This window comes from Globicephala melas, chromosome 1 (assembly GCF_963455315.2).
Source record: "Globicephala melas chromosome 1, mGloMel1.2, whole genome shotgun sequence".
Classification (NCBI taxonomy): domain Eukaryota; kingdom Metazoa; phylum Chordata; class Mammalia; order Artiodactyla; family Delphinidae; genus Globicephala; species Globicephala melas.
The window spans coordinates 165,895,071-165,921,913 of record NC_083314.1 but is presented as its reverse complement, the minus strand read 5'-3'; the positions used below and the strand labels follow the sequence as shown (position 1 = coordinate 165,921,913).

Here is a 26,843-nt window from a genome sequence, read left to right as displayed (position 1 = left end):
TTGAACATAAGCAGGGTTCAATAAATATTCATTGAATTTACTTACCTCCCAATATTTTTAAATTGAGGTAAAATAAACACAGAACAGTGAACAAATACTAAATGTATTACTGAGCTCCCCAATTGTTCAGAACAGTTTGCTAAGCAGCAAAAGGTGTCTTTCCTTTTTATCTTCACGTACCCAATCAAAAGAAGTTTTGTTTTACAACAATCTCTTCTCTTTTTCTGCAGCTCTCATCCCCAAGCTCTCTTTTCCCCCTGTCAGTTCAAGAGATTTCCTGGACATCTCCAGGTCGTCACACCAGAAAAAAATAAATATTTTCCTGGAGGACGGCCTATGACGTCAAGGTTCCCTGTAACTCCCAGACGAACGTTCGAAAGCAAGCCGCCAGCTTCTCCGAAGCATCGCAGTTTGCGCATGCGCTTCTGCTTGCCGGACAGCAGAGGGGTTTTTTATGCCCTCTCGGCACCCTTACGTCGCGGAGTGGTGGTGTTAGAGGTTTGAGCAACGAAACGTTTTTGCCGGAAGTGAGAAGAGGAGAGGGAAGTCTAACCCTCTCCCAGGGTCTTCAAGTTTAGGGCTGGGGGCTAATTGTCGCTAAAAAGCTCAGAGGTGCTCTGGTGGATACAATTCCTCGCTTTGCGAGAAGAGGCTAGAACGCGCGCTGAGGTGTGTGTGTTTTTTAACTTATTTATTTTTGGCTGCGCTGGGTCCTCATTGCTTCTCTCCGTCGCAATGCGCAGGCTTCTAACTGCGGTGGCCCCTCCTTGCAGAGCACGGGCTCCAAGCGCTCGGGCCCCAGCAGTTGTGGCACACGGGCTCAGCAGCCGTGGATTGTAGGCTACAGAGCGCAGGCTTAGCAGCCGCGGCAAACGGGCCCAGTTGCTCCGCGGCATGCGGGACCCCACCCCGGACCAGGGATCGAACCCGCGTCCACCGCATTGGCAGGCGGACCCCCAACCACTGCGCTACCAGGGAAGCCCTGAGGTGTGTTTTTGGTGTAAGTGGGCACGCGTTGACGCTGGCTTAAGAGGACCAAAACCATCAATTAAAAGAACTTCCGCTTGGCTAGCTTTAAAAGGCGTTTGATTCAGAGAGGTGGAACGCATAGATTTTAGTCTGGTCTAGGTTCTGCCACCGACCTACTGTGTGTCCTTGGGCTCCTCCCCAAGTCTCAATATCCTCATCTATAAATTGAGGGGTAGACAAGATTCTTTAAGTCACCTTTCAATCCGTCTATTATTGCAGGTCCGTTTTGTCGTCTGAGCAACAAAGCCTTGGGGGTTAAATATCGTTGGCCCCGTTTTAGAAGGAAGACATTGAGTTCCAGGGTGAGAGACTTAGTTATTGCACAGAAAACGGTTAGAGATTTTAGACCTGGAGACTAAAAGATTATGCTGTAACTCCATGATCAGGCCTCCTTTGTGTATTTCTGTATCATCAGTTCCTGAAACTGGCCTATAGCAGTTACTCAAAAAGTTTTGAATGGATGGATGAATGAATCTTTTCATGTCAAAGCCAATGACCCAAGCAGATCTGGTGTCTTTCCACCTCTCTGATGTATTAACAAGTATAACTCTTCTCCAGGTGTATCCTGTGTTTACTTGACGGGGGACTCCGAGTCCAGTTCTGTCGTTTTCAACTTAAACAGGTAACATGGAGGCACCTCCAGTCACCATGATGCCTGTCACCGGGGGCACCATTAACATGATGGAGTACCTGCTGCAGGGTGAGTGAACCAGGGAGCTTGTTTTCCTCTTTTCTGTTCAGCTTCCGCGGAGATGAGAAGCTCTTCTACAAAGGCAGCCTGCATAATTTCTGGCACCTTTTTTTTTTTCAGTTAACCCTTAATTATGGTCACAAATACATAACATTAAATTTACCATATTAAACATTTTTAAGCATACAGTTCAGTAGTGTTAAGTATTTCACATTGTTGTATAGCCGATCTCTAGAACTTTTTCATCTTGCAGAATTGAAATTCTATTCCCGTTAAACACTAATTCCTCCTTTCCCCTCCCTGCAGCCCTTGGCAACAACCTTTCTACTTTCTGTTTCTAATTTTGACTACTTTAGATAACCTCGTATGAGTGGAATCATTACAGTATTTGTCGTTTTATCACTGGCTGATTTCACTTAGTATAATGTCCTCGATGTTAACCCATATTGTAGCATGTGACAGGATCTCCTTTTAAAGGCTGAATAATGTTCTATTGTATATATGTACCACATTTTCTTTATCCATTCATCTGTCAGACATTTGGGTTGCTTCCACCTCTTGGTTATCGTGGATAATGCTCAGTGAACATGGGTGTGCAAATATCTCTTCAAGATCCTGCTTCGAATTCTCTCAGATAAATACCCAGAAGTGAGATTAATGGATCATATGGTAATTCTATGATACTGTTAACTAGCTCCATTTTATAGATCAGGAAATAGAAGTGAAGTAACTTTCCCAGATGAGAAAACTCAAGACCCAGAGGGGGTAATGATTTTCAGGACGTCATACAATGTTTAGTGCAAGAGTTTAGACTTTAATTCAGATCATCCATTTAGTAACTTACTGTGAACAAAATAGGGTTGTTAATTTTCACTCCTCAGGCTGCACCTCCTTCAGGCTTTCCCATCTCAGTAAGTGCCACTGTCATTCACCAGTTGCTTGAGCCATGTATTCAGGGGTCAATGTCCATTTTTTACTTTACCCCCACATGTAGTCCATTTCTAATCCTATTCATTTTACTTCCAAAATATGTATTAAATAAGTCTTTTCTCAACCTGCAGTACCACACCCTGGTTTATCATCCTTTGCCTGAACTATTTTAGTAACCCTGTACTTATTACATTGCTTCCACTTTTTTTTTTCATTGCTTCCACTTTTGATCGTCTTTCTCTTCTCACACAACAGCTAGTAGTCTTTTTTAAAAAATTGTTTTAGTATTAAAAATATTCAAACATAAAGAAAGTGGGGGCTTCCCTGGTGGCGCAGTGGTTGAGAGTCTGCCTGCCGATGCAGGGGACACGGGTTCGTGCCCCGGTCCGGGAAGATCCCGCGTGCCGCGGAGTGGCTGGGCCTGTGAACCATGGCCTCTGAGCCTGCGCGTCCGGAGCCTGTGCTCCGCAACGGGAGGGGCCATACAGTGGGAGGCCCGCATACCGCAAAAAAAAAAAAAAAAAAACACATAAAGAAAGTGGAGACTAATATAATGAACACTCCATTTCTGTCATGCAGCTTTCAGTTTCTGTCATTTTGCCATATTTGCTTTCTCTTTTTTCTTTTGCTGTTTTTAAAGACAGTTTCAGGGACTTCCCTGGCAGTCCGGTGGTTAAGATTCCGCGCTTGCACTTCAGGGGGTGCGGGTTTGACCCCTGGTTGGGGAACTAAGCTCCCACATGCCTTGCAGCCAAAAAATTTTTTTAAAAAATCGACAGTTTCAGATATAACATTTTACCCCAAAACATTTTCAGTATGCATCTCTAAAAAATAAAAAACAAGGGTATTTTCCTTCATAACCCCAATACCATCATTATTATCTAAAAAATTAATAATGTATTTTTAATATCATCTAATATCTAGTCCATATTCAAAAGTTTCCCCCTATCTTGCCCTCAAAATGTGTTTTGAATCCAGGATATAATCATGTTTCATGCATTACATTTGATAACTGTGTCTCTTAAGCCTCTTTTAACTTGGACCAGTCTCCCCTCATTCCCACTTTTTTTCCCATGACCACGTCTTGTTGAAGAGTCTATACCAGTTTTCCTGGAATGATCTTTTTAAAATGTAAATCCAGTCATCTCTTTCCCTGTTGTGTGGAGAATAAAATGTGGAGCTAATGGCTTCCCAATGGCCTTAGAATAGAATACAGCCTTTAGCATGAGCTGTACATAAGACCTGTGTGCTTTGGCCCATCCCAAATCCTCAGTTCATTATCATCTTCCATCTTGCTTACCACACTTCAGCCACACTGATATCCCTTCATTTCTTTGAATTCCCCAGGCCCTTTCCTGGGTCTTTGCATTGCTTCCTCTGCCCTTATACTTTGTTCCAGCCCTTCAAATAGCCATTTTATTTTTATCCCTTAGTCCTCAGCTCAGTTGTCCTTCCCTTTGACCGACCTTCTCTGACTACTCCAAGCCCTCAGAGAGGTCTCCTCTTCTCCCCCCCCAATCAGTTCCTGTCTCCCATCTCCCTTTTATTTCCCTGTATTTCTGTTTAATTGTTTACTTATTCATTTTTTGTTTCCCCCACTAAACTGTAATCTCTGTGAGGGCTGGACCCCCTACTTCCTAGCATGATGCCTGGCACAGTATTCAGTAAGTATATGTTGAAGGAACCAGCACTTACAAAGCTCCTTAAATGTTTGAAGTATGAAAAAACACATGTCTGACACTGTCCTGAATGTAGGACACAACGTATCCAATGTAGGACCCATTCCTTGCTCCCGTCATCATCTGTCCTATGATCACAGGGACCTGAGCTGTTGCTTTCCCTCCAACACTACCCATTTCCAAAAATGTAGTCATTTGAGTCCCACTGTCAATATTTACCATAGTTACAGTAGTATATTTTTATTTACTTTAACAGATTTAGTCAATAAATGAATATATTCCTAGCATTGGAGTAAGTATCAGCAGTAGAGGAAGAAATATGTTAAAAAGTCAATACATAATTGATATATTGAAATATGACTAAAAAATTGAGGTGCTAATGCTAAAAAGTAAAGCAGGGAAGTGGAAAGAGATTGAAAGGAGATAATGCTATTTTATTTAGGGCAATGAGAAAAGTGATCTCTGATAAAGTGACATTTGAGCAAAGATCTGAACAAAGTGATGGGGTGAGATATGCAGGTGTCTGAGAGAAGAACATTCTAAGCGTAGGGACTAAGGGAAGGGTCTCTGAAGAGAAATACATTGTCAGACACTTGGCATTTTTAGGAAACAGCAGGAAAATCACTGTGGTTGGAGAGAGTGATCTGGGAGATAGTAGAAGGAAATAATTAACATCAGGTAGCAGAGATCACAATTTATAGGGCCTTGTAGACCGTGGTAAAGAATTTCGGATTTATTCTGAGTGACATGGGAAGCCATTGGAGGGTTCTGAGCAGAGAAGTGTCATTATCTGCCTTATGTCCTAAAAACCAACTGGCTGTTGTATGGAGGAGAGAAGAAAAAAGCAAGGATAGAAGCAGGGTACTGCAAAGACCAAGCAAGAAATGATGGAGACTTGGACTAGGTGGAAATGATTGAGTAAACTGGATTCTGCATATATTTAAAAAATGCAGAGCGGATGTAGGATGTGAGAGAAAGAAAGGAGTCAAAGCTGATTATGTGGTTTTTGGTTGGGCAGCTGGAAGCAGAGAGTTGCCATTTACTATGGTGGGGAAAACTGCAGGAGGAGTAAGATTGTGGAGGAAAAATCAACAGGTTGATATTGAACATGTTAAGATGAAGATGTCTTAGGCATCCAAGTGGAGAAGTTAGGTAGACAGTTGGATGTATGAGTCTGTAGTTCATGAGATATAAATATGGTAGTCCTCAGAGCATAAATGATACTTAAAACCATAGGGCTGGGCTTCCCTGGTGGCGCAGTGGTTGAGAATCCGCCTGCCGATGCAGGGGACACGGGTTCGTGCCCCGGTCCGGGAAGATCCCACATGCCGCGGAGCAGCTGGGCCCGTGAGCCATGGCCGCTGAGCCTGCGCGTCCGGAGCCTGTGCTCCGCAACGGGAGAGGCCACAACAGTGAGAGGCCCGCGTATCGCAAAAAAAACCCCAAAAAACAAACAAAAAAAACCCATAGGGCTGAATGAGGTCACTGAGGGAGGAAGAGATTTTTGATAGAGACAAAGACCAGGATTGAGTCCTAGGATCCTCCAATATTTTGGGAAGATGAAGACCCAGCAGAGATGACTTAAAAGGAATGGTCAGTGAATTAGGTGAAGAACCAAGAGAGATTTGTGTCCCAGAGGCCAAGGGAAGAATAGATTTCAAAATAGGTATAATGTAACAACCATGTAAAATGCTGCCAGGAGGAAGAATAAGATGAGAACAGAGGACAGTGTATTTCTCTGAAGCAGTTCATTCTCTTTTACTTAAATATATTACATAAAAAGGAAATGTTATATTTTTTCTATCAATGGAAAACTTTTGTTTTCTGAGACTAGAAGATAATTTTTAAAATAAATGACAAAACAGTATTATTTTTCTAAGTAGATACTGTTGCCTCTTAAGGTCCAAAGCCCACTGGAGGTTAGCATTGTTAGAGAAGGCCTAACTATTCTAGTACCAAATAAGACAATGCAAAAAATTGAAAAGGGATTAACTTGTTATATAATATCTTGGCAGTATAACCCCTCTAACATCTCATATTGGGCCTGTGCTTTACAAAACACTGCACTAAACTGTTCTGATTTTTCATGTAAGTTTTTTCAATCTTTTGCTATTTCCATTACCCAGAATGAAAGATGGGACTCAATGGTACTTTTTTCCTTCTTCAGGAAGTGTTTTAGATCACAGCTTGGAAAGCCTCATCCACCGCCTTCGTGGTTTGTGTGACAACATGGAACCGGAGACTTTCCTTGACCATGAGATGGTATTCCTCCTTAAGGGCCAGCAGGCCAGTCCGTTTGTTCTAAGGGCTCGACGCTCTATGGATAGGGCAGGGGCACCCTGGCATCTGCGCTACCTGGGACAGCCAGAAATGGGAGACAAGAACCGCCATGCCCTGGTGCGTAACTGCGTGGACATTGCAACATCTGAGAACCTTACTGACTTCCTGATGGAAATGGGTTTCCGCATGGACCATGAGTTTGTTGCCAGGGGACACCTGTTCCGTAAGGGCATCATGAAGATCGTGGTGTACAAGATCTTCCGCATCTTGACACCAGGGAACACAGACAACACTGAGGCCTTGTCACTCTCCTACCTTGTGGAACTAAGTGTTGTTGCACCAGCTGGGCAGGATGTGGTGTCTGATGACATGAGGAACTTTGCAGAGCAGCTGAAACCTCTGGTTCACCTAGAGAAAATAGACCCCAAAAGGCTCATGTGACAAGGCAGTCTGTCCACCACTGGGGCTTGTCCTCAGCTGTTACAAAAAAAGAAGATGTTATAATTGCCCTATTTCACCACTGCTAGCCAGGCATTCTTCCCTCAGGAAGGAGGACAATGAGAACTTAGTTGGTTCTTTGCACTGTTTTCCTCATATGGCCAGTTCACTTTTGTGACAGCCTTTCTAAATTAAAGGCTAAGGATGACATGGAGAATCTAGATAATCCCTCTGCATAAAGAGGGAAAACTGGAATAAAATAGCTTTGGGGAATAAAAATCTTTTAATTGTTTTGCCATTTGTGTGTAAGGTTTGTAAAACAGAGACTGAGTTTGTATTGTGCAGTAATAAAGGCTATAAAGAGAAATGTCTATCATTCTGATTCTTTACCCCATTACCCTGCTACTTTGGGATAGACTCATCAACTGGAGCAAAAATATGACAGTTTTTTGTTTTAATTTTGATAGAGGTGATAGTTTACCTTTCATAAAAGTAGCACATGGGCTTCCCTGGTGGCGCAGTGGTTGAGAGTCCGCCTGCCGATGCAGGGGACACGGGTTCGTGCCCCGGTCCGGGAAGATCCCACATGCCGCGGAGCAGCTGTGCCCGTGAGCCATGGCCGCTGAGCCTGCGTGTCCGGAGCCTGTGCTCCGCAACGGGAGAGGCCACAACAGTGAGAGGCCCGCGTATCTCAAAAAAAAAAAAGAGGAATGAGGCGCAGATTACTCAAATTTTTACTTCTATTGTAAGTGGTGGAGCCTGAATTTCAACTCCAGCGGCCTAGCTCCAGGTATATAACCACTGTTCATCCACCATGTTTTACTCATTCACTCTTGATGATAGAACTCTAGATTGCCTTCAACTCTCGATTACTATTAAAAATGCAAAAATAGGGACTTCCCTGGCAGTCCAGTGGTTAAGACTCCACGCTTCCACTGCAGGGGGCATGGGTTCGATCCCTGGTCAGAGAACTAAGGATCCCGCATGCCATGCTGCACAGTGGCAAAAAAAAAAAGCAAAAATAAGCAAGTTTGTATACTGACGTGAATATTCCTCTGAACTATGCAATTGGGCGTGCTCAATTTGCCAAAAATGGCCAGGTTACTTTTCAGAATGGCTGTGCTAATTCCTATCACCAGTACACAAGAACTCATAACCACCAATCTTCGGTGTTAGCATCTTTCTCATTTTTTCCAGTTTTCTTTTTCTTTTTTTATGTTTTTATATATGGCAAATTATTTAAGTCAATAAATTTTTAAGGAATTTCACACGTTCTGATTCCTTCCACTGCTGATCACCTTAGTTCCTCCAGTGTCTGAGTCATACTCTTCAAGATAGCCCTTTCAAAAAGAATTTTTCCTCAGTCCACAGTTGTCATGTCAGTCAGTCAGTCTCCCATTCTTTTAGTTGGGCTTCTTTGATCTCCAATGGAATATGGACATACTTCAAAATTCCCCACCTGTGATCTTTGGGATCCAATTTCCTCAAGCAATTTACTTTTGGACCATGTTTAGGGTCAGAGGAAATGGATCTGCCTGCTTCTGAATTTTAGACACCCTCTAAACATGCATTAAGTTCAAATCATATTCACTCCTAAGCTATCATAGCTTAGAACAGTACAGATTGTTGGGATATGCCAATACCTTTTTAAAGTCCAGACACTATGTTCTCAAGATAAAAACCTAAAAAAGGAAGTCATCTTTGTTTCATGTCAACATGAGAGTACTAAATCAGCATAGCTGATAATTTCCCACATATCTTAAGCTTTTAAATTATCAATTCTATAGTCCTGGAAGCAACCTTTGTGTTTATCAATACCCCCACCACTTGAATCTGTTTCAGGTACCATGTTCCTTCTTATCTGTATCAAAACTCATACTGAACAATGAGTTCTAGGTTGCAAAAGAGGATTTATTTTTGCACCCATCTATAAGTCTTTGTCTACAGATTAACAAAAACAAACATAAGTGCTATTAATTTTTGCCAGTCTGGTGGAAGTAAAGTGGCAGCTCTTGGCTGTCTTGATTTGCATTTCTCTGATTATAATTAAATTTGAGCCTTTTTTTTCTTTTTTGTTTTTTTGTATGCTTAGTATGTGAAACTAAGGTATTTATATATCCTTTGCTTATTTTCCTATTTGATTTCCTGTCTTGTTGATTTGTAGGAATTCTTTGTATATTCTAGACCTTCTTTTATTTGTTTTAAACACTGCAAATACTTTCTCCCAGTGCCTATTTATATCCTTTGCCTACTTTTTTAAAATTTGATTTCCTCTCTTCTTAGTTTGTAGGAATTGTGTGTATATTCTAGACATTATTCCGTGTTTGTTTTAAACATTGCAAATACCTTCTCCCAGTCTGCAACCTTTGTGTTAACTTTGTGATGTCATTAATTAAGCAGATGTCCTAAATTTTGACCTTAGAATTTGGAGTCTTGTTTAGGAAGTCTTTATTTACACCTGGGTAACAGATTTTCCTGTATTTTCTAATATTAGCTTTATAGTTTTAACTTTCACATTTATGTCTTTAATCCATCTGGAGTCCACTTTTAACATAGTTTCAAGTAAAAATTCAGCTTTTTTCTCTATACAGTGAATTTGTTTTTATATAACTGTCAGAAAAACAATCTTTCCAGTGTTTTGTGATGCCACCTTTATCACATATTAAGTTCCCATGTATATACTTTATTTATAAGCTCTCCATTCTATTCCATTGATCCTTTTCTTTGTTTCAGTGCCAGCAACACAATATTTTTATTACTGTGGCTTCGTGGTAGAGCCAGTTCTACCAGTAGGGCAGGTCTCCCTACTTTTATTTCCCTCTGAAAATAGACTTAGCTTTCATAGACCTTTATTCTTTCATATTCATTTTAGAGTGGGTTTTAGTTTCTCAACATTACTACTGGAATTTTTATTGGAATTTCATTGAACACATATAGATTAATTTGGGGGAGAACTGACATCTTTGCATGGAACACTCCCTCACCAGAATTCAATGGGGCAGGCTTCCTTCACCTCTTTCAGGTCTTTGCTGAAACATCAGGAAGGCCTTCCCTGACCATCCTAAATTAAGTAGCACCCTCACTCCTCATCACTCTTTCTTTCTCTTATTTAATCTTTTTCATAGCATTTATTACTATCCAACTTTAGATTATTTAATCTCTGCTTCTCTGCTAAAGATGTAAGATTCGTGAGGATAGGTGCCCTGTTTTGTTCTCTGCTGCACCCCTAGTACCCAGAACAATGCCTGGCGTATGGTGGCCACTCTGAATATTTGTTAAACAAATGAATAAAATCTTTACACTCCTGAAGTTATTTGAATTATGACATTTATTCAGCCCTTCTAATGTCCCTGAATGGAGTTTAGTTTTTTTTCTTTGATAAACTTCTTAGGCATTGCTTTGTGGTAAGGGAAGTTCGCCTGCCATTCCAGTAAACAATAAATGTTGCCTGCCATCAAGGCATCAGGCACTACAGCCACCTCCCCACACCCACAACAGTGCACCCTGAGGAGAATTCAGGATAGAGGAAAATAGGAAATATTCTGTGCTCTGGATACTGGCCCTAGAGAGTTAAGCTGCACATCTAAGGAAAAATTTCCGTGAGCCCAGAATCTTGCACCTTCCCATATGTAGAAAAGCTCTAAAATTACTAACTTGAGATGTTTGTCTTCTGTGATTAGCAGTAATCTTTTGATGTTCGTCTACATGGTTTTTCAGCAAAAACTCTCCTATATATCCTGGCTCCTCCCTTACCTCTTTGGAGTAGTTCCTCAGAGCTATCTGAGAGGCTGTCTCCCAGGCTCTAGTCCTCAGGTCCCGAATAAAACTTAACTTGCAACTTTTAGGTCGTGCGTTTTTCTTCAGTCCACAGTTTTTAGGCCAATTACTATAGACCAGGAGTTGGCAAACTACACCTGGGCATGTCAGCCTGTGCTCTGGTTTTGTAAATAAAATTTTATTGGAACATCCACATTCATTCATTTAACACTGTCTATGGCTGCTTTTGTTCAACAGTGACAGAGTTGAATGGCTGCGACAGAGACCACATGACCTGCCAAACAGAAACTATTTACTGTTTGCTCTTTACAGAAAGAGTTTGCAGATATTTGCTATAGACTTTAGTTGCTACTGTAGATTGTGTTATATTTTTTATTACATTTTTAAGGTGGTTATTCCTAATAGAGAAGAACACTATTGAATTTTGTAAGATGATTTCTATTCTTGCAAACTTGACAATAACTCTTTTATAGTTCTGATAGTTTGCCTGTTGATTATATTGTGTTTTCCATATAGACTATCATATCATTGGCAAGAATGGCAAGCAAAAGAGTACATACATCTTTCACTTTTTCTCATCTAAAAGAATTGGCCAGACTCTCCGAGACTCTAGCTAACACTAATAATGGGCACCAACGACTTAGTCCTGACCTTAATGCTACTGCATCAAGTTTCTCTAAGTATGAAAAAAATCATAACTCTTACCCTTTGGTCCATCAATGTGGTGAGTTATATTGAGAGATTTTCTGCTGTTGGGCCACCCTAGTACTCCTGGGATAACTCCTATGCATCATGATTTTATCCTTTAAATGCCCTGTTGGATTTGAGCACCTATTATTTTGTTTAGGGTATTTGCTCCGTGGACTACCTTAATTGCCATCCAGAGATCTATGCAATGTGACTACTCCCTATTTTTCCAACCTCTCTGCTGGAACTACAAGCTAAGCATTATGCTAGACACTGGGTTACAGCACAGGCTAAGATACAGTCCCTGTCTTTAATAGTTCCCATTATAATGGCAGAAACAGACATTTATGCAGTTTGTGTAGTCACGAAAGGTATGCAAACAAAGGGCTCCTTCCCAAAACAAATGAATCTTTAGCACTGAACAAGAAGGTCTGCTTCCTTTTTCTTGGATGTAACTCAATACTCTTGCTTATGTATTATCTTCCTTAATACCCTTTCACTTTTGCCTTTTCCACTCATCTCTGGCTATGTGACACCTACACAACCAAAAAGCAAGATCAAATAATGGAAAGCATGTAACACAGTGCTTAAGGGCTCAGATTTGAGAGACAAATAGGTTCCAGTCCTAGCTATGCCATTTACTAGCTATGTGACCTTGGACATATGCAGCACCTTCCAGAGAATCCATTTCCTCGTCTGTCAAATTTAGAATAATAATAATACATTCACAAAGAGGATATAATGAACAGACCTTTGTGAAGGCTTTCAACACAGGGCCTGACAAACCGCCAGGATTTTCCCTTTCTATCCTTGTGTGATCATTCCTGGAACACAAGAAGGTCACAAAGTCTCTTTCCTGTGACTTCTGAAATTTGATGGTAGCTAAGTAGCATCACTTGTTTTACATTTCATCATGTTCCCTATACAGTAATTCTTTGTATATCTTGGCTTCTAGTGCTACTATTTAAGAGCTATTTGTATATTGGGCAAGTTATTTAAACTCTCAGAATATCTATTTTCTCATCTATAAAACAAGCATAATTACAAGAGTATTTCATAGAGTTGTCATATGAATTAAATGATCAATATGCATAAAGGCCTAGCACAGTGCTTGGCACATAAGTGCTTAACACTTGATAGCTGTTTTCAATTTTAGTATTATTAATAAGGCTATATGCTTCTTAAGGGGAGAAATTGTGTTTTGTAATATAGTATAATGGCTAAGAGCACAGACTCTGGAGTCTTCAGTTCAAATCTGAACACCACAAGTATGTTGCTCAAGCTGGGTAAATCTCTCTAGGCCTCAGTCTTCTTATCTGAAAAATGGGGATGATTAAAAAAAAAACCACAACAGTTCCTGGATGTTGTTGTAGAGATTAAAGGGGATAATACACTTACTTGGCATTTAGCAGAGTGCCTGACATAAATACTGATTTATTGAGCAATTATTGTGTGCCAGGTTATGTGCTAAATGTTTTATTTAGCCTTGTTCTAAATATTTTTTTCTGTGTACCCCGTAACCCCTGCTTAGTAGTACTCATATACTAACCTTTCAAATATTTATTGAATGAATGAGTGAGTGAATTAGTGAATGCTGACTTGTAGACCATAAGAATCTTGCCTGCATTAGCTGGTTTGTCCCAGGTTAACACTCCTCATTCCTCTGCCATGAGTTAGTGTATAAGCCATGAGGTTCAGCATCTGTAAAAAGCAGGAGAGCATGGAAAGGGGGTAGATTTTAGACCCTGACTCTTTTACTCTAGAGAAATCACTCATCCTTTAGTGCTTGGATTTATTTCTCAGAACTGGTAAAATGAATTAGAAAATGTTGCTGTAGGCAAAAGTGATAAAATTTACATTTAAGGTCATGGAGAACATAAAGAAAGGAACACCCCTTTGGAGGAAAGAAAAATCAATGCAACTGTTCTTGAGGGCAGTTAGCCTAAGGAAATAATTAAGGATTGTGCACAAAGGTATAGTATAAGGCATCTTATACTACATCACCATGTTAGTGATGTGTATAAATCAAAAAATGGAAATAATCTAGATGTCTCATAAAAGGAAGTGGAATAATTAAATGATACTTCATCCACAAAATGGCTGCATGGATATCGTGCAGCCATTTAAAAAAAAAGAAAATGTGTGGAAAATGAATTTAGCAACATGGAAAAATGTGCCAGTTCGTTAACTTATTGACTTTGTGACCTTAGGCAAATTACTTCTCTGCTTCAGTCTCATCATTAAATGGGAGTACTAATATTGCCTTCCTTATAGAATTATCATGAGGACTAAATGAATTATTACATGTAAAACTACTTGGGGGCTTCCCTGGTGGTGCAGTGGTTGAGAGTCCGCCTGCAGATGCAGGGGACACGGGTTCGTGCCCCAGTCTGGGAGGATCCCACATGCCACGGAGCGGCTGGGACCGTGAGCCATGGCCGCTGAGCCTGCGCGTCCCGAGCCTGTGCTCCACAACGGGAGAGGCCACAACAGTGAGAGGCCTGCGTACCGCAAAAAAAAAAAAACTACTTGGAATTGTACCTGACCCATAGTAAACATTATGTAGACATGAGCTATAATTATTATGTGGGGGAAAAAAAAGTTTAAAAACAACGTGTATGGTATGCCATATATATATATAATTTTTCCCCCACACCTTGCAGGATCTTAGTTCCCCAACTGGGTATCGAAACTGTGTCCCGGGCAAGGGAAGGCTGCGGCTCCGTGTCACCGGAGCCGGAGCGCGCAGGCCCATCCCGGCTGTCGGGGGGCGGGCGGCCCGGGCGATGGTGCCACGTGGTTCATGTATGTGCTGAGCTGACTGTCGCTCTTCAGCCAGGTGGCCTTCATCACGCTGGCCATTGCAGCCGGACTCTATTACCTGGCAGAATTGCTAGAAGAATACACGGTGGCCACCAGCAGGATCGTAGAATATAGGGTCTGGTTCTCCACAGCTGTGCTGATTGGCCTCTATGTTTTTGAGCGTTTCTCCACCTACATGATTGGCGTAGGCCTCTTCCTGGTCTACCTGGTCTACTTTGGCCTCCTCCAGACCTTCCCCTTCATCATGCTCACCTCGCCTAACTTCATCCTGTCCTGTGGGCTACTGGTGGTGAATCATTACCTAGCGTTTCAGTTTTTTGCAGAGGAATATTATCCTTTCTCAGAGGTCCTGGCCTATTTCACTTTCTGTCTGTGGATAATCCCGTTTGCGTTCTTTGTGTCACCGTCGGCTGGGGAGAACGTCCTGCCAGCCACCATGCAGCCTGGAGATGATGTGGTCTCCAATCACTTCACCAAAGGCAAGTGGGGCAAACGCTTAGGGATCCTGGTTGTCTTCTCCTTCATTCTCCTTCATCAAAGGGGCCAGTCAGCAGAAGATATACTGACCTTCTGCGGAGGGGATACCGGGGCAAGATCAGGAGAGTCAGGCCTCTGGGCCTCTGCACTAGGTGGGGGCCGGGAGCTGGAAGGCACCTTTCCCCAGCCCTGGCCCTCCTTCCCTCGACTCCCCCAGAAGCCCCCATCCCCACCGTCCTCAGGAGGCTCAGCTTGGCTCAGATCTGATGCTGCCAGAGGCTGAGACCTCAGAGGGCGCCAGGGAGGATGTGGTGCCTGCTTAGCCAGGAGGCCATGGTCCACCTGGGTGTGCAGAAGCTGAGCTCCTGTGGCCCTCCCGCCCCCTCTTGTGATGGGTCAGGAGTTCTGGCTCAGCCAGGGCAGGCAGGGCAGGGGCTGTGAAGCTGGAGAGCAGACAGGGATAATTGCTATGGGCAGATGGCAGTGGGGAGGGGCCGTGGCTTAACCCTTGCAAGAGAAAGTTTTTGCTGTTGAACTGTGATTTCTGTCCAAGTGCTGATTCCCGTTTGAATAGATTCTAGGTGACCCTGTTTGCCTTAATACCCTGAAAAAAAAAAAAAAGAAAAGAAAGAAACTGTGTCCCCTGCAGTGGAAGCATGGAGTCCTAACCACTGGACCACCAGGGAATTCCCTGGTGTGCTATTTTTTATAAAACATGTTCTATAGAGAAAATGGTGTGAGGGTAAGTACTTCAAAATGTAATGGTCTTTGTTTGGTGTTGGAAATAAGCTGTACTTTTTATTGTTTCTGCCTGTCTTTTTTTTTTTTTAAATGATGAATGTATATTTCTTATGTAACTGAAAAGTAATAATAGTTAAAAAAAAAAAAAACCAGTAAGAGATCATTGCTTTCGTAGGGGAGTAATGGGTACCTGGACTTTTTCACCCTGTCTGTGCACCCTGTCTGTCTTTTTTTTTTTTTTTTTGTGTGTGGCTGCATTGGGTCTTCGTTGCTGCGTGGGCTTTTCTCTGGTTGCGGCCAGCAGGGGGTCTACTCTTCCTTGCGGTGCGCGGGCTTCTCATTGCAATGGCTTCCCTTGTGGAGCACTAGCTCTAGGCATGCGGGCTCAGTAGTTGTGGCACTCAGGCTCAGTAGTTGTGGTTCGCAAGCTCAGTAGTTGTGGTGCACGGGCTTAATTGCTCCACAGTATGTGGGATCTTCCCGGACCAGGGCTTGAACCCACGTCCCCTGCATTGGCAGGTGGATTCTTAACCACTGCACCACCAGGGAAGCCCCAAACCACTTGACTTTAAAATTGGTTCATATGAAATATTTTTCTAGCTCCTAAGTTATTAAAATTGTGATACCAAGTTCTTGTTTTAGGTGCAGTGAAATGGGTATTCTACTGTTTCCTTGGCATTATAAATAAGTGAAAACCTACTGGAAAACAATTTGGAAGTAACTATCAAGAACCATCAAATCCTCATACCTTTTGATCCAACATTCCCACTTCTGGTAATCCAGGCTGAGGAAATAAGCAAAAATTTGAGGAAATGTACATATATTTCATAATAAAACACTTAAAACAACCTAAATGTTCAGCAAAAGAGAAGTGGTTAAGTAAATTCTGCCATATCCATTGGATGAAATATTATGCAGCCATTAAAAATATTATTATGAGGACTCTACAGCAGCATGAAAATATGCTTAAGACATAATTTAAATTAGGTTAGCATGTTACAAATGATATGTACACTATTACTACTATTTTTAAAACTGTATATTAAGGAAAGATAAGGAAAATGCACCAAAATGATAGCAGTTGTATTGTAAGCTATGGGTAATTTTCCTTTTTGTTTTAGTAGTCTAATTGGACTTTTTAAAAAATAATTTATTTAATTAATTAATTAATTTTATTTTTGGCTGCGTTGGGTCTTCGTTGCGTTGTGCGGGCTCCTCATTGTGGTGGCTTCTCTTGTTGCAGAGCACAGGCTCTAGGCGTGCGGGCTTCAGTAGTTGCGACTCATGGGCTCAGTGGTTGTGGCTCATGGGCTCTAGAGCGTAGGCTCAGTAGTTGTGGTGCACAGGCTTAGTTGCTCCGTGGCATGTGGGATTTTCCCGGACTGGGGCTCGAACCCGTGTCCCCTGCATTGGCAGGCAGATTCTTAACCACTGTGCCACCAGGGAAGCCCAAATTGGACTTTATTGCTTTTATCTTTTAAAAATTAGTTTATTTTAAATGGATAAAATCCTTGGGAATTCCCTGGCAGTCCAGCGGTTAAGACTCCACACTTTCACTGCTGAGGGCACAGGTTCAGTCCCTGGTGGGGGAGCTAAGATCCCGCAAGCCGCACTGCCAAAAATAAAATAAAAGGGTAAAATCCATGTAAAAGCTATATAAGAAAGTTAGTGTTACTTCATCTTCCCCTGTACCCTATTTATTCATCAACTTCTGATTATTTCAAACATTGAATTTATCTTTACAGAAGATGAAGATTTCCTACTGATGAGGATATTCAGAAGAATGTGTCATAGACCCTGAAGAAATTTCTAAATTGAGTACCCCAAAAATGTTCTGGAGAGTGGAAGCATCCTTGGAATAAGTGCACTGCCTCCAAGGTAATGACAACTTGAAGTAAACAACATTCATTTGTACGTATAAGGTGTGTCCTGTTTTTAAAGAACCAGGCATAATACTGTTGTGGGCCCCAGACTGACCTTAAACTGGGACCACTCCTGAAATTCAGTCCTTATTAGATGTACCTGATAAGATAGGTGGCCTACAGGTAATAATCAATGTTAACCATTTATTAAGCACTTACTGTGTTCTGGGCACTGTGCTAAAAAAACGCAAAAACTGTCGCATCTTAAACTCTTTCAGCAATCTTTTGAGACAGACATTATTATCTTCATTTTACTGGTAAGGAAGCTGAGACTCATGGAGAAACATGGCCAAGGTCACAGCTGTGAGAGGTAGAACTAGATTTTAACCTTGGTTGTCTGACTCAAGGCTCACTTGCTATGCAGTCCTGCTCTTATTACTTGCACTAGTTTATCGGGGTGGGGATGGAGGGTTATAGTGATGAGGAATAAGAGAAAAGCTTGCATAGGGAAGACAGCCTGATGTCTGTGTATGACATTAGTCCCAACGTGAGCCTTGAGGACATGTCTGTATCAGATTCATGTAGAGAAAGGGGTTATAGGTTAAAGCTTTTTCCTGTTCCATTCCAGTTCTCATGCAGAGCTACTCTGGGGTCCAGGGGACAAATATGTGACAAAGTAGAGCAGGGTCTCTTCTACTCTTTTTTTTTCAGTATAGTTGGTTTACAATATTGTGTTAGTTTCAGGTATACAGCAAAGTGATTCAGTCATTTTATATATATATATATATGTATTCTTTTTCAGATTCTTTTCCCTGTATATAGCAAAGAGATTCAGTCATATATACATATATATTCTTTTTCAGATTCTTTTCCGTTATACGTTATTACAAAATATTGAGTATATTTCTCTGTGCTGTACAGTAGGTCCTCATTGGTTACCTATTTTATATATAGTAGTATGTATATATTAATCCCAGTCTCCTAATTTATTCCCCCTCTTTCCCCTTTAGTAACTATAAATTTGTTTTCTATGTCTCTGGGTCTATTTCTGTTTTGTATATAAGCTCATTTGTATCATTTTTTTTTGTTAGATTTCACATATAAACGATATCATATGATATTTGTCTTCCTCTGTCTGGCTTACTTCACTTAGTATGATAATCTCTAGGTCCGTCCACGTTGCTGCAAATGGCATTATTTCATTCTTTTTATGGCTAAGTAATATTCATATATATATATATATCACATCATCTTCTACTCTTTGAAATACACTCCACTTTGTTACAACTTAGATTTTGAGGGATTGTTCTGTTACTTTGAGGTAGACACAAAAGAGGATACAAGAGCAGCAGAGTTCTTGAATGCAACAGTCTTCAGTGTGTCTCTCTCTTGAGTCATAGTGCTCCAGTCTGGATAGGTGGCATCCAGATGCTATGTCTGGAGCACAGTTGTCATCGTAGAATGTTCCTTACAGCCACTTGGGAATTCTCTTTGCTTCTCTCCTGTGTTGACTCTCCTGTTTCCTGAATCCCATAACTTTCTTTCTCTTTTCTAAAAAAAAAAAATGTAGATTTAACTGACATATAACATTGTGTTAATTCAGGTGTACAACATAATGATTCAATATATGTATACATTCAAAATGATCACAGTAAGTCTAGTTAACATCCATCACTGCACAATTTTTTTCCTTGTGATGAGAACTTTTATCATCTACTCCATAACTTTCTCTATCTTTTTTTGCCCTCTAGTTTTGGTGGCCATGTCTTATGAAAGAATGCACTAGAAGTAAGTTCTTCCCTTGTTGCAGAGCACGGGCTCTAGGCATGCGGGCTTCAGTAGTTGTGGCACGCAGCCTCAGTAGTTGTGGCACACGAGCTTAGTTGCTCCGCGGCATGTGGGATCTTCCCGGACCAGGGCTCGAACCCATGTCCCCTGCATTGGCAGGCAGATTCTCAACCACTATGCCACCAGAGAAGTCCGAAGTAAGGTTTTTTAACACTTTGTATATCTTTTATTTATTTATTTATTTATTTTGGCCAGGCCGTGCAGTTTGCAGGATCTTAGTTCCCCGACCAGGGATTGTACCAAGGCCCAAGCAGTGAAAGCGCCAAGTCCTAACCATCGAACCACTAGGGAATTCCCAACACCTTGTATATCTGATTTTGTCTTATCCGTATGTTTTAATGATGGTATTGATAGTTTAACAGGGTATAGGATCCTAGGTTGAAAATCATCTTCTTTCAGAAATTTTGAAGGTATTCTTCCCTTCTCTTCTACTTCTAGGTCTGAAGGTCTGAAGCCACTCTGATCCCTGAACCTCTATCTGGGACCAGTTTCTTATCTTCTTAGAAGATTATAGGATCTTGTCTTTGTCAACAGTGTTCTGATATTTCACAGTGTGTGGGTCTTAATGTGGGTCTATTCTCATTTATTGTCCTGGGTACTCCTTATTTTATGATTTCCTCAACTCTTTTTTTATATATTCTCTTTTTATGAAACTTTTATTCAACTGTTGCACTTCCTTGACTGGTTCTCTAATTTCCATATCTTTTTTCCTCCTAGTTTCCATATCTGTGTCTTTTTGCTCTACTTCTAGGCGATTTCCTCAACTTTATCTTCCATTCTTTCTATTGGGCTCTTGCTTCTACTTTCATGTTTTTTTCATTTCAAAGAACTTTTTTTCCCTTCTGAATATTCTTTATTATTGTTTATTGCTATTTTTTTCATATATTCAGATATCTTTTCTTCTAGTTGAGGCTATGCATGATAGTTTTAAAATTTTTATTTTCTCGGGCTTCCCTGGTGGCGCAGTGGTTGGGAGTCCGCCTGCCGATGCGGGGGACGCGGGTTCGTGCCCCGGTCCGGGAGGATCCCGCGTGCCGCGGAGTGGCTGAGCCCATGGGCTGTGGCCGCTGAGCCTGCGCGTCTGGAGCCTGTGCTCCGCAGCGGGAGAGGCCGCAGCAGTGAGAGGCCCGTGTACCGCAAAAAAAAAAAAAAATTAATTTTCTCTGCATTGTCTCAGTTTCTTCCAAGTTTCTTTCTTCTCTTTGTTTTCATCTCTTTCTTTCCTGTTAGAGGAAATCCTCGTGTCCCATAATCCTTGGCTTTCTGCTCATGAATAAAAGTGGGGGACTAAAAACTGATTGGAAACTCTGTGCATGAAGGGGAGAATCATTGACCATGAGGTCATTTGTCCATGAACCAATGACCATGAGGGACCATTAGCTGGAAGACCTCAGTGTCATTATCTTTACATCTTTCATATTGGGCTTCATTTTCCCCAAAGAAGAAGATACATCTTCCCAGGAGGTAAAGGTTGGCTACCAGAATTCCGGGAGCAGAGTGCGGAAAAAGTCTACTGATTGCCCCTTTTTCAGTATGATGCTCTTAACTGTTCCTGGTGACCTGTATTACTCCAGAGATTGTTTTACTCTCTCAAGAGAATACCCCCCATACTTCTGCTGAGGTGGAGGAGGGGCAGTCACCTGGAGGGTACGGTGAGGGAAGCCAACTGACCTTCAACTAGTCCTTCTTAGTTTAGCTGTTCTTCACCCCCACCTCCAGGGATACCACTGGTTAATTCTTGAACATATCCAGGCTGCCTCTCAGCTTTCTCCAGTTTCTGGTCCAGGATTCCACATTCTTGGGTCTGCCGGGCCTTTTAACACTCATTCATTTGCTTTCTCACCTGCAAAATTCTGTTGTATTTATTACCCCCTCTCCCTTTCCATATTCTTTAAAATAATCCTTTACTGAAGTTTTAGTGCGATGGGACTGGGAGGGGAGGAAGTGGAAAGGAAAATTACATGCATGAGAAATTATATTCACTGTCTTTATCCAGAACTCTTTAATTTTTTTGTTTTGTTTTTATGGAATTATACCACATTCTACTATTTACACACAGGCAATTTACTTGGTTTTCTCTGTGCTTCATCAGCAAAATGGGAGAAATGATGGTATCTACTTTATACTATTGTGAAGATTAAGCAAAATACCATACTTAATTGTTTTTAAGAAACACATTCTTTCCAGATTTTTACATCTCTGGAGTCGAGTCAGAATGTTAACACAGGTCCAAGTATCTTGTAAACATTCAGTAAACAATTATCTTAGGTTCAGTGAAATATGGTAATACATGTAACACACTTCACAGAGAGCCTGAAACAAGGTGTGCAATAAACGTAGAAGACAGGATTATTATTATGCACACTAAACCATACTTAATATTCCAAAACCTGCTTGTCCTACTTAATACAATCTTGTGTCCATTCTTCTGCCTTAGTAGAAAGAGATCTACCTTACTCTCTTTGAAGTTATATGATATTCCATAGAATCGATGTTCCATTTAATCACTCTTCCATGGATGGACATTTTTTTTTTCAAATTTTTTCCTGAAATACCAATAGCAAGCACTCTAGTAATATATCCTTATAGACATGTGTTAGTATTTCTGTATGATAAAGACCTAGAAGTGGAATCACTCTATCACACTCATATGGAAAGTGTCTAATAGGAATTTCCAGAGTAAAAGAGGCATGTGAGTGATTAATCAGGATCCTGATTTAGGTAGGCATCTGTAGTTGTGGAAAGCACACGAGACTTAAAGACAAAAGACCTAAATCCCAATGGTAGCTCTACCGCTTATCTGGGGAAATATTGTTTGTTCTTTCATTTATTCAAAAATATGTACTGAATTCTACCTGCTCTGTGCCAGACACAGTGTTAGAGACTAGGAATACAGAGATGAGTAAGACACAGTCCTTGCCCTCAAGAAATTTACAGTAATCGGTAAGAAGATGGACAAAGAAACAGATGCCACTTGCTCTCTGTGTGACCTTGGGAAGTTGCTTAACCTCCTGAATGTCTGTTTCTTTTTCTGTAAAATGGGTGGTAGTCCTTATACCATAGGGTTTTTGTGAAGATTACATGAAATAATGTATGAGTGCCCTGTACGGTTCCTGGCACAGAGTGTGCACTCAATAAATGGAAGCTATCATTATTGTTTTAGTAATATGATAATTGTAATAAATAATTTGTTACAGTTGCTATGATAGAAGCTGCTATGTGTTCTACCTCTTTGAACTCACTTCGACAGTATTAAATGAATTGTTAAGAGACAGTAACATAGCATATTCAAAGTGGCACTAGGTAGAGACTTCCCTGGCGATCCAGTGGTTAAGACTCCATGCTACCAATGCAGGGGGCTTGAGTTCTATCCTTGGTCAGGGAACTAAGATCCCACATGCCGCGGGGCGCAGCCAAAAAACCAAACAAACAAAAGTGGCACTAGGTAAATATTAGTTTTATTTTTTGCCTTTTATGTTGGGACAAAGGGTAAATAAGCAGATGGAAACGCAAACATCCATATGTTTGAACACAGCAACGATCTTCCCAGTCCATGTGTCACAGAGCCAATTCTGGGCACTTCCTTAGCTACATAGATTTCACTTCTGGCTATATCTGAACGTCTGGAATGAGGCTGCATACCTCCCTGCCCACAGCCACAAATAATCACGGAGACAGGATGTTCATATGTCCCACAGCTGATGGCTGCCTGCTGCAAGGGATTCTTTTCTCCCAGTTTACAAAGCACAGCACAGCTTGTACCCCCATCCTTAATGGGGGTCACTTATTTGCTTGACACTGACTTTTATGAAATTGTTTCTTTTCTTTCGCACACAGACGTAAAACAAGAATTAAAGGAGGGACTTCCCTGGTGGCGCAGTGGTTGAGAATCCGCCTGCCAATGCAGCGGACACGGGTTTGAGCCCTGGTCCGGGAAGATGCCGCAGAGCAACTAAGCCCGTGCACCACAACCACTGAGTCTGCGCTCTAGAGCCTGTGAGTCACAACTACTGAGCCTGCATGCCACAACTACTGAAGCCCGCGCGCCTAGAACCCATGCTCCGCAACAAGAGAAGCCACCACAATGAGAAGCCCGTGCACCCCAAAGAAGAGTAGCCCCAGCTCACCACAACTAGAGAAAGCCCGCATGCAGCAACAAAGACCCAACGCAGCCAAAAATAAATAATTAATTAATTTTTTAAGAAAAGAATTAAAAGAGGTATATCTTGATACCAAAAATTCTCAGCTTTAGCTACTAATTAAATTTAAAGATAATTCTAGAGGCAAATTTAAGCACAATGAAGTGATAGAAAAGAGCAGCATAAATATTTGGGATGGACTCTCTATTTAGAGGTTAACTAGTGTTTAATGACTAGATACATTGTTTTGTTTTATTTTTTCCCCCTGTTTCTTTACTCCCCCTAGAGGGTTTTTAAAGCACCTATATTTATTTCTCCTGTCTGGATATGTACCTAGCTATGCAGATCATACCACATTCCCCTGGATTTTTACAAACTGACTCTCCTTGCAGAGGTGGTGTGGTGCAATGGTCTAGAGCCCAAGTTTTGGAGTCAGGCAGACCTGGGTTTCAATTATAGCTCTTCCATTTACTAGCGCTGGGATCTCAGGCAAAAATTTCTAAAGCTCAGTTTCCTCAGCTGTAAATGGGCAATATTAATATCAATACTATGATATTAGCTTTATAGAATGAACATGGGTTAAAAGAGATAATACATGTGAACTCCTCTACACAGTCTCACAGTGTGGGCTTTTAGTTTTTAGTTACGATCATTTGTAATTTCATTAAGGTGCCTCATGCAGTGCTTGGCACGTAGTTAACGCTCAAAACCTGGCAGCTGTTATGATAAGTTACCTATGGTTTCTAACCGCCAGGATTATGCCTTTGTTACTTAACTTGTTTTGGTTTTTTTGGCTGTGTTGGGTCTTCGTTGCTGCGTGCGGGCTTTCCCTAGTTGTGGCGAGCGGGGGCTACTCTCCTTTGTGGTGCGTGGGCTTCTCACTGTGGTGGCTTCTCTTGTTTCGGAGCTCAGGCTCTAGGCGCGTGGGCTTCAGTAGTTGTGGCACATGGGCTCTAGAGCGCAGGCTCAGTAGCTGTGGCGCACGGGCTTAGTTGCTCCGCGGCATGTGGGATCTTCCCAGACCAGGGCTCGAACCCCTGTCCCCTGCATTGGCAGGCGGATTCTTAACCACTGTGCCACCAGGGAAGCCCTGTTATTTACCTTTTTAAATTTGTTAGTGACTGGGACTTCCCTGGCGGTCCAGTGGTTAAGACTCTGTGCTTCCACTACAGGGGGCATGGGTTCGAACCCTGGTCAAGGAACTAAGACCCCACATGCCACGCGGCCACAAAAACAAATGAAACAAAACAAACAAACAAAAAACCTATAAATTTGTTAGTGATTAACATGATCTTTAGCCTAGTACCTGGAAACTTTTCTCATCATCTCTGTAACTCTGACAATGCCTGGCACCATTCCTAGCACACAGTAGGCACTCAGTACATCGCTGTTGAACCATATTCAGTTGAACTGAACATCTATTCAGACATTAGGACAGGAGCTGTGTCACTAAATAGCTGTCATTCCAAAACAGACAGCTAAACCTGACACAGACATGCTTGCATACTTTGTAAGCCATTATTTCAACTTCCTGCATTGCAGGCATCTCAGTTAATATTCCATTCCACTCACATGACCCTTTGAAGGAACATAAAAACTAATAGAAATATCTAGTTTAGCAGCTAAGAGAATGAGCTTTGGTCTAGGTAGATCCAGGCTTACATCCTGGCTCCAGCACCGTCTAGTGGGTCAGTTACTTCGTCTCTCTTAGAACCTCAGTTTTCTCATCTGTGAAAAGGGGATAATCATAGCGCCTGTTTCATCAGGTTATGGTGAGACTAGTGCCTTCCATGTGCTGTTCTCTTTCCTGGAACAGTGTTCCCCTGAGTTTCGCTCCTGCCTTTTCGGCTTGACTGTCACTTTTTCCAGAAAGCCTTCTTTGCCACCCATGATAGGTTGGGTTCACTGTTGTACTCTCACTCCAGTGTCTGCCAATTACCCTTTGTAATTACTTCTTCAGCTACTCAATTCCTTTCTGGGTTGTGAGCTTCCACAGGATAGGGATGGTGTCTGTCTCATTCATTCCTGTGTCTCCAGTGCCTAACAGTCCCTTGATACATAATATTTTGGGTGGACTATATTTGTTAACTGAATGAAATAATGAGATAATAATACACAAAAACACAGAGCCTAACATTTAGCAAGCTCTCAATAAATGGCCTATATAATTGTCAACAACACAGTATTGGTGCTGAGTTTATTCACCTTGAGAAAACTAATATAGTGAGAAAAGCAGCAAATTAGAGATAGGTGTTGTGAATCTAGTTCTGTATCTCGTTTGACATATGTCCTTGGCCAAATCTTAATTCTTCTCATTTTTCCACTATTAAAATAAACATAAGAAATTCACCCTGGCGGGCTTCCCTGGTGGCGCAGTGGTTGAGAGTCCGCCTGCCGATGCAGGGGACACGGGTTCGTGCCCCGGTCCGGGAAGATCCCACATGCCGCGGAGCGGCTGGGCCCGTGAGCCATGGTCGCTGAGCCTGCGCGTCCGGGGCCTGTGCTCCGCAATGGGAGAGGCCACAGCAGTGAGAGACCCACGTACCGCAACAGAAAAAAAAAAAAAAAGGAAATTCACCCTGGTGTCCTGCTTAGCTTGGTCTTTGTAAAGTCTGCCCTTTGCCAGACCACACCTGACAGGCTATCCTATGTATGCCCAGAGTTTCTAGATAGGGATCCTATAATGCCCTAGCACTCCTCTGCTTTCTCAGCTGCTCACTGTTGACCCGTGACCCTAATCCATCTGACCCTGTCTAGCCCCTCAGTTTGTTGGCTACCAGCTACCTGTTGGCTACCTCCCAGCTTCCAGCCTTGAACTACATTCATCCTCACGATAAAGTCCAAAATCCTTAAGGTGCTAACTGGAGCTTCATCTTCTTCCCACCTTTCCCTTCACTGTCCTCCAGCCACCAGACTTTCCTGAAGTGCCCTGGAGGCACTAATCTCCCTGAATCAGGCTTTTAGACCTGCCAGTTCCTCTGCTGGGAGCATCGTCCCCACTCTATTAGGCTAACCCCTACTCAACCTTCATGTTTCAGCTTCAATATCACTTCTTCAGGGAGCATTAAGTGGCTCCCTTGAAAGAAATTAGATTTCCCTGTTATATGCCATCTTCCTTGTAGATCTGATGTGATATGTAGTCAGAGCTTCACATTATAAAAACAGAAGTTAAGAATCGACTTACATGTGAAATTTCTGTTTTTAATGCTGGCAAGTAATTTAAAAATTGTAACACACTGAGGGCCAACCAAAATATCTGTAGGTTAGTGACCGCCTGTGGCCTGCCTGTTTGCAACCTGACCTGTTCAACCTTTGGCTATACTTGGTAACTATTCCTGTGTTAATCATCACTCTATTTATTAACTGTCCACTCCATGCCAGGCACTGTGGTTGGTGCTTTACATAGATGAGTTCACATAATATCCAAAACCACCTGGGAGGC

The 26,843-nt window shown here is 41.8% G+C and overlaps 1 protein-coding gene, 1 non-coding gene and 1 pseudogene across 3 annotated transcripts; 2 read left to right on the top strand and 1 right to left on the bottom strand.

The window, feature by feature from the left end:
* Positions 1 to 472: 472 nt before the first annotated feature.
* On the top strand, positions 473 to 7,408 carry MED18 (mediator complex subunit 18). 2 transcript variants are annotated; one of them, XM_030872467.3, is made up of 3 exons: positions 473 to 669; positions 1,588 to 1,729; positions 6,497 to 7,408. In XM_030872467.3, the coding sequence occupies exons 2-3, from the start codon at positions 1,657 to 1,659 to the stop codon at positions 7,048 to 7,050; spliced, it is 627 nt and encodes a 208-aa protein (XP_030728327.1). In that variant the 5' UTR covers positions 473 to 669; positions 1,588 to 1,656; the 3' UTR covers positions 7,051 to 7,408. The 2 variants fall into 2 exon arrangements, with proteins under 2 accessions (XP_030728327.1, XP_030728335.1); XM_030872475.3 differs by having other exon boundaries at positions 473 to 987.
* Positions 7,409 to 8,893: 1,485 nt separating this feature from the next.
* Positions 8,894 to 9,019, bottom strand: LOC115867322 (small nucleolar RNA SNORA40). Its single transcript, XR_004045060.1, has one exon. It is a non-coding gene; the product is annotated as a small nucleolar RNA SNORA40 (small nucleolar RNA).
* A 5,295-nt stretch (positions 9,020 to 14,314) lies between these two features.
* LOC115866960 (protein TEX261 pseudogene) lies at positions 14,315 to 14,900 on the top strand (annotated as a pseudogene).
* Positions 14,901 to 26,843: the final 11,943 nt, after the last annotated feature.

Bases quoted from the DNA above. Each gene is read 5' to 3' on its own strand.
- MED18 (XM_030872467.3), top strand. From the start codon at position 1,657: ATGGAGGCACCTCCAGTCACCATGATGCCTGTCACCGGGGGCACCATT. The intron at 1,730-6,496 runs GTGAGTGAACCA...TTCCTTCTTCAG, and splicing joins GATGGAGTACCTGCTGCAGG to GAAGTGTTTTAGATCACAGC.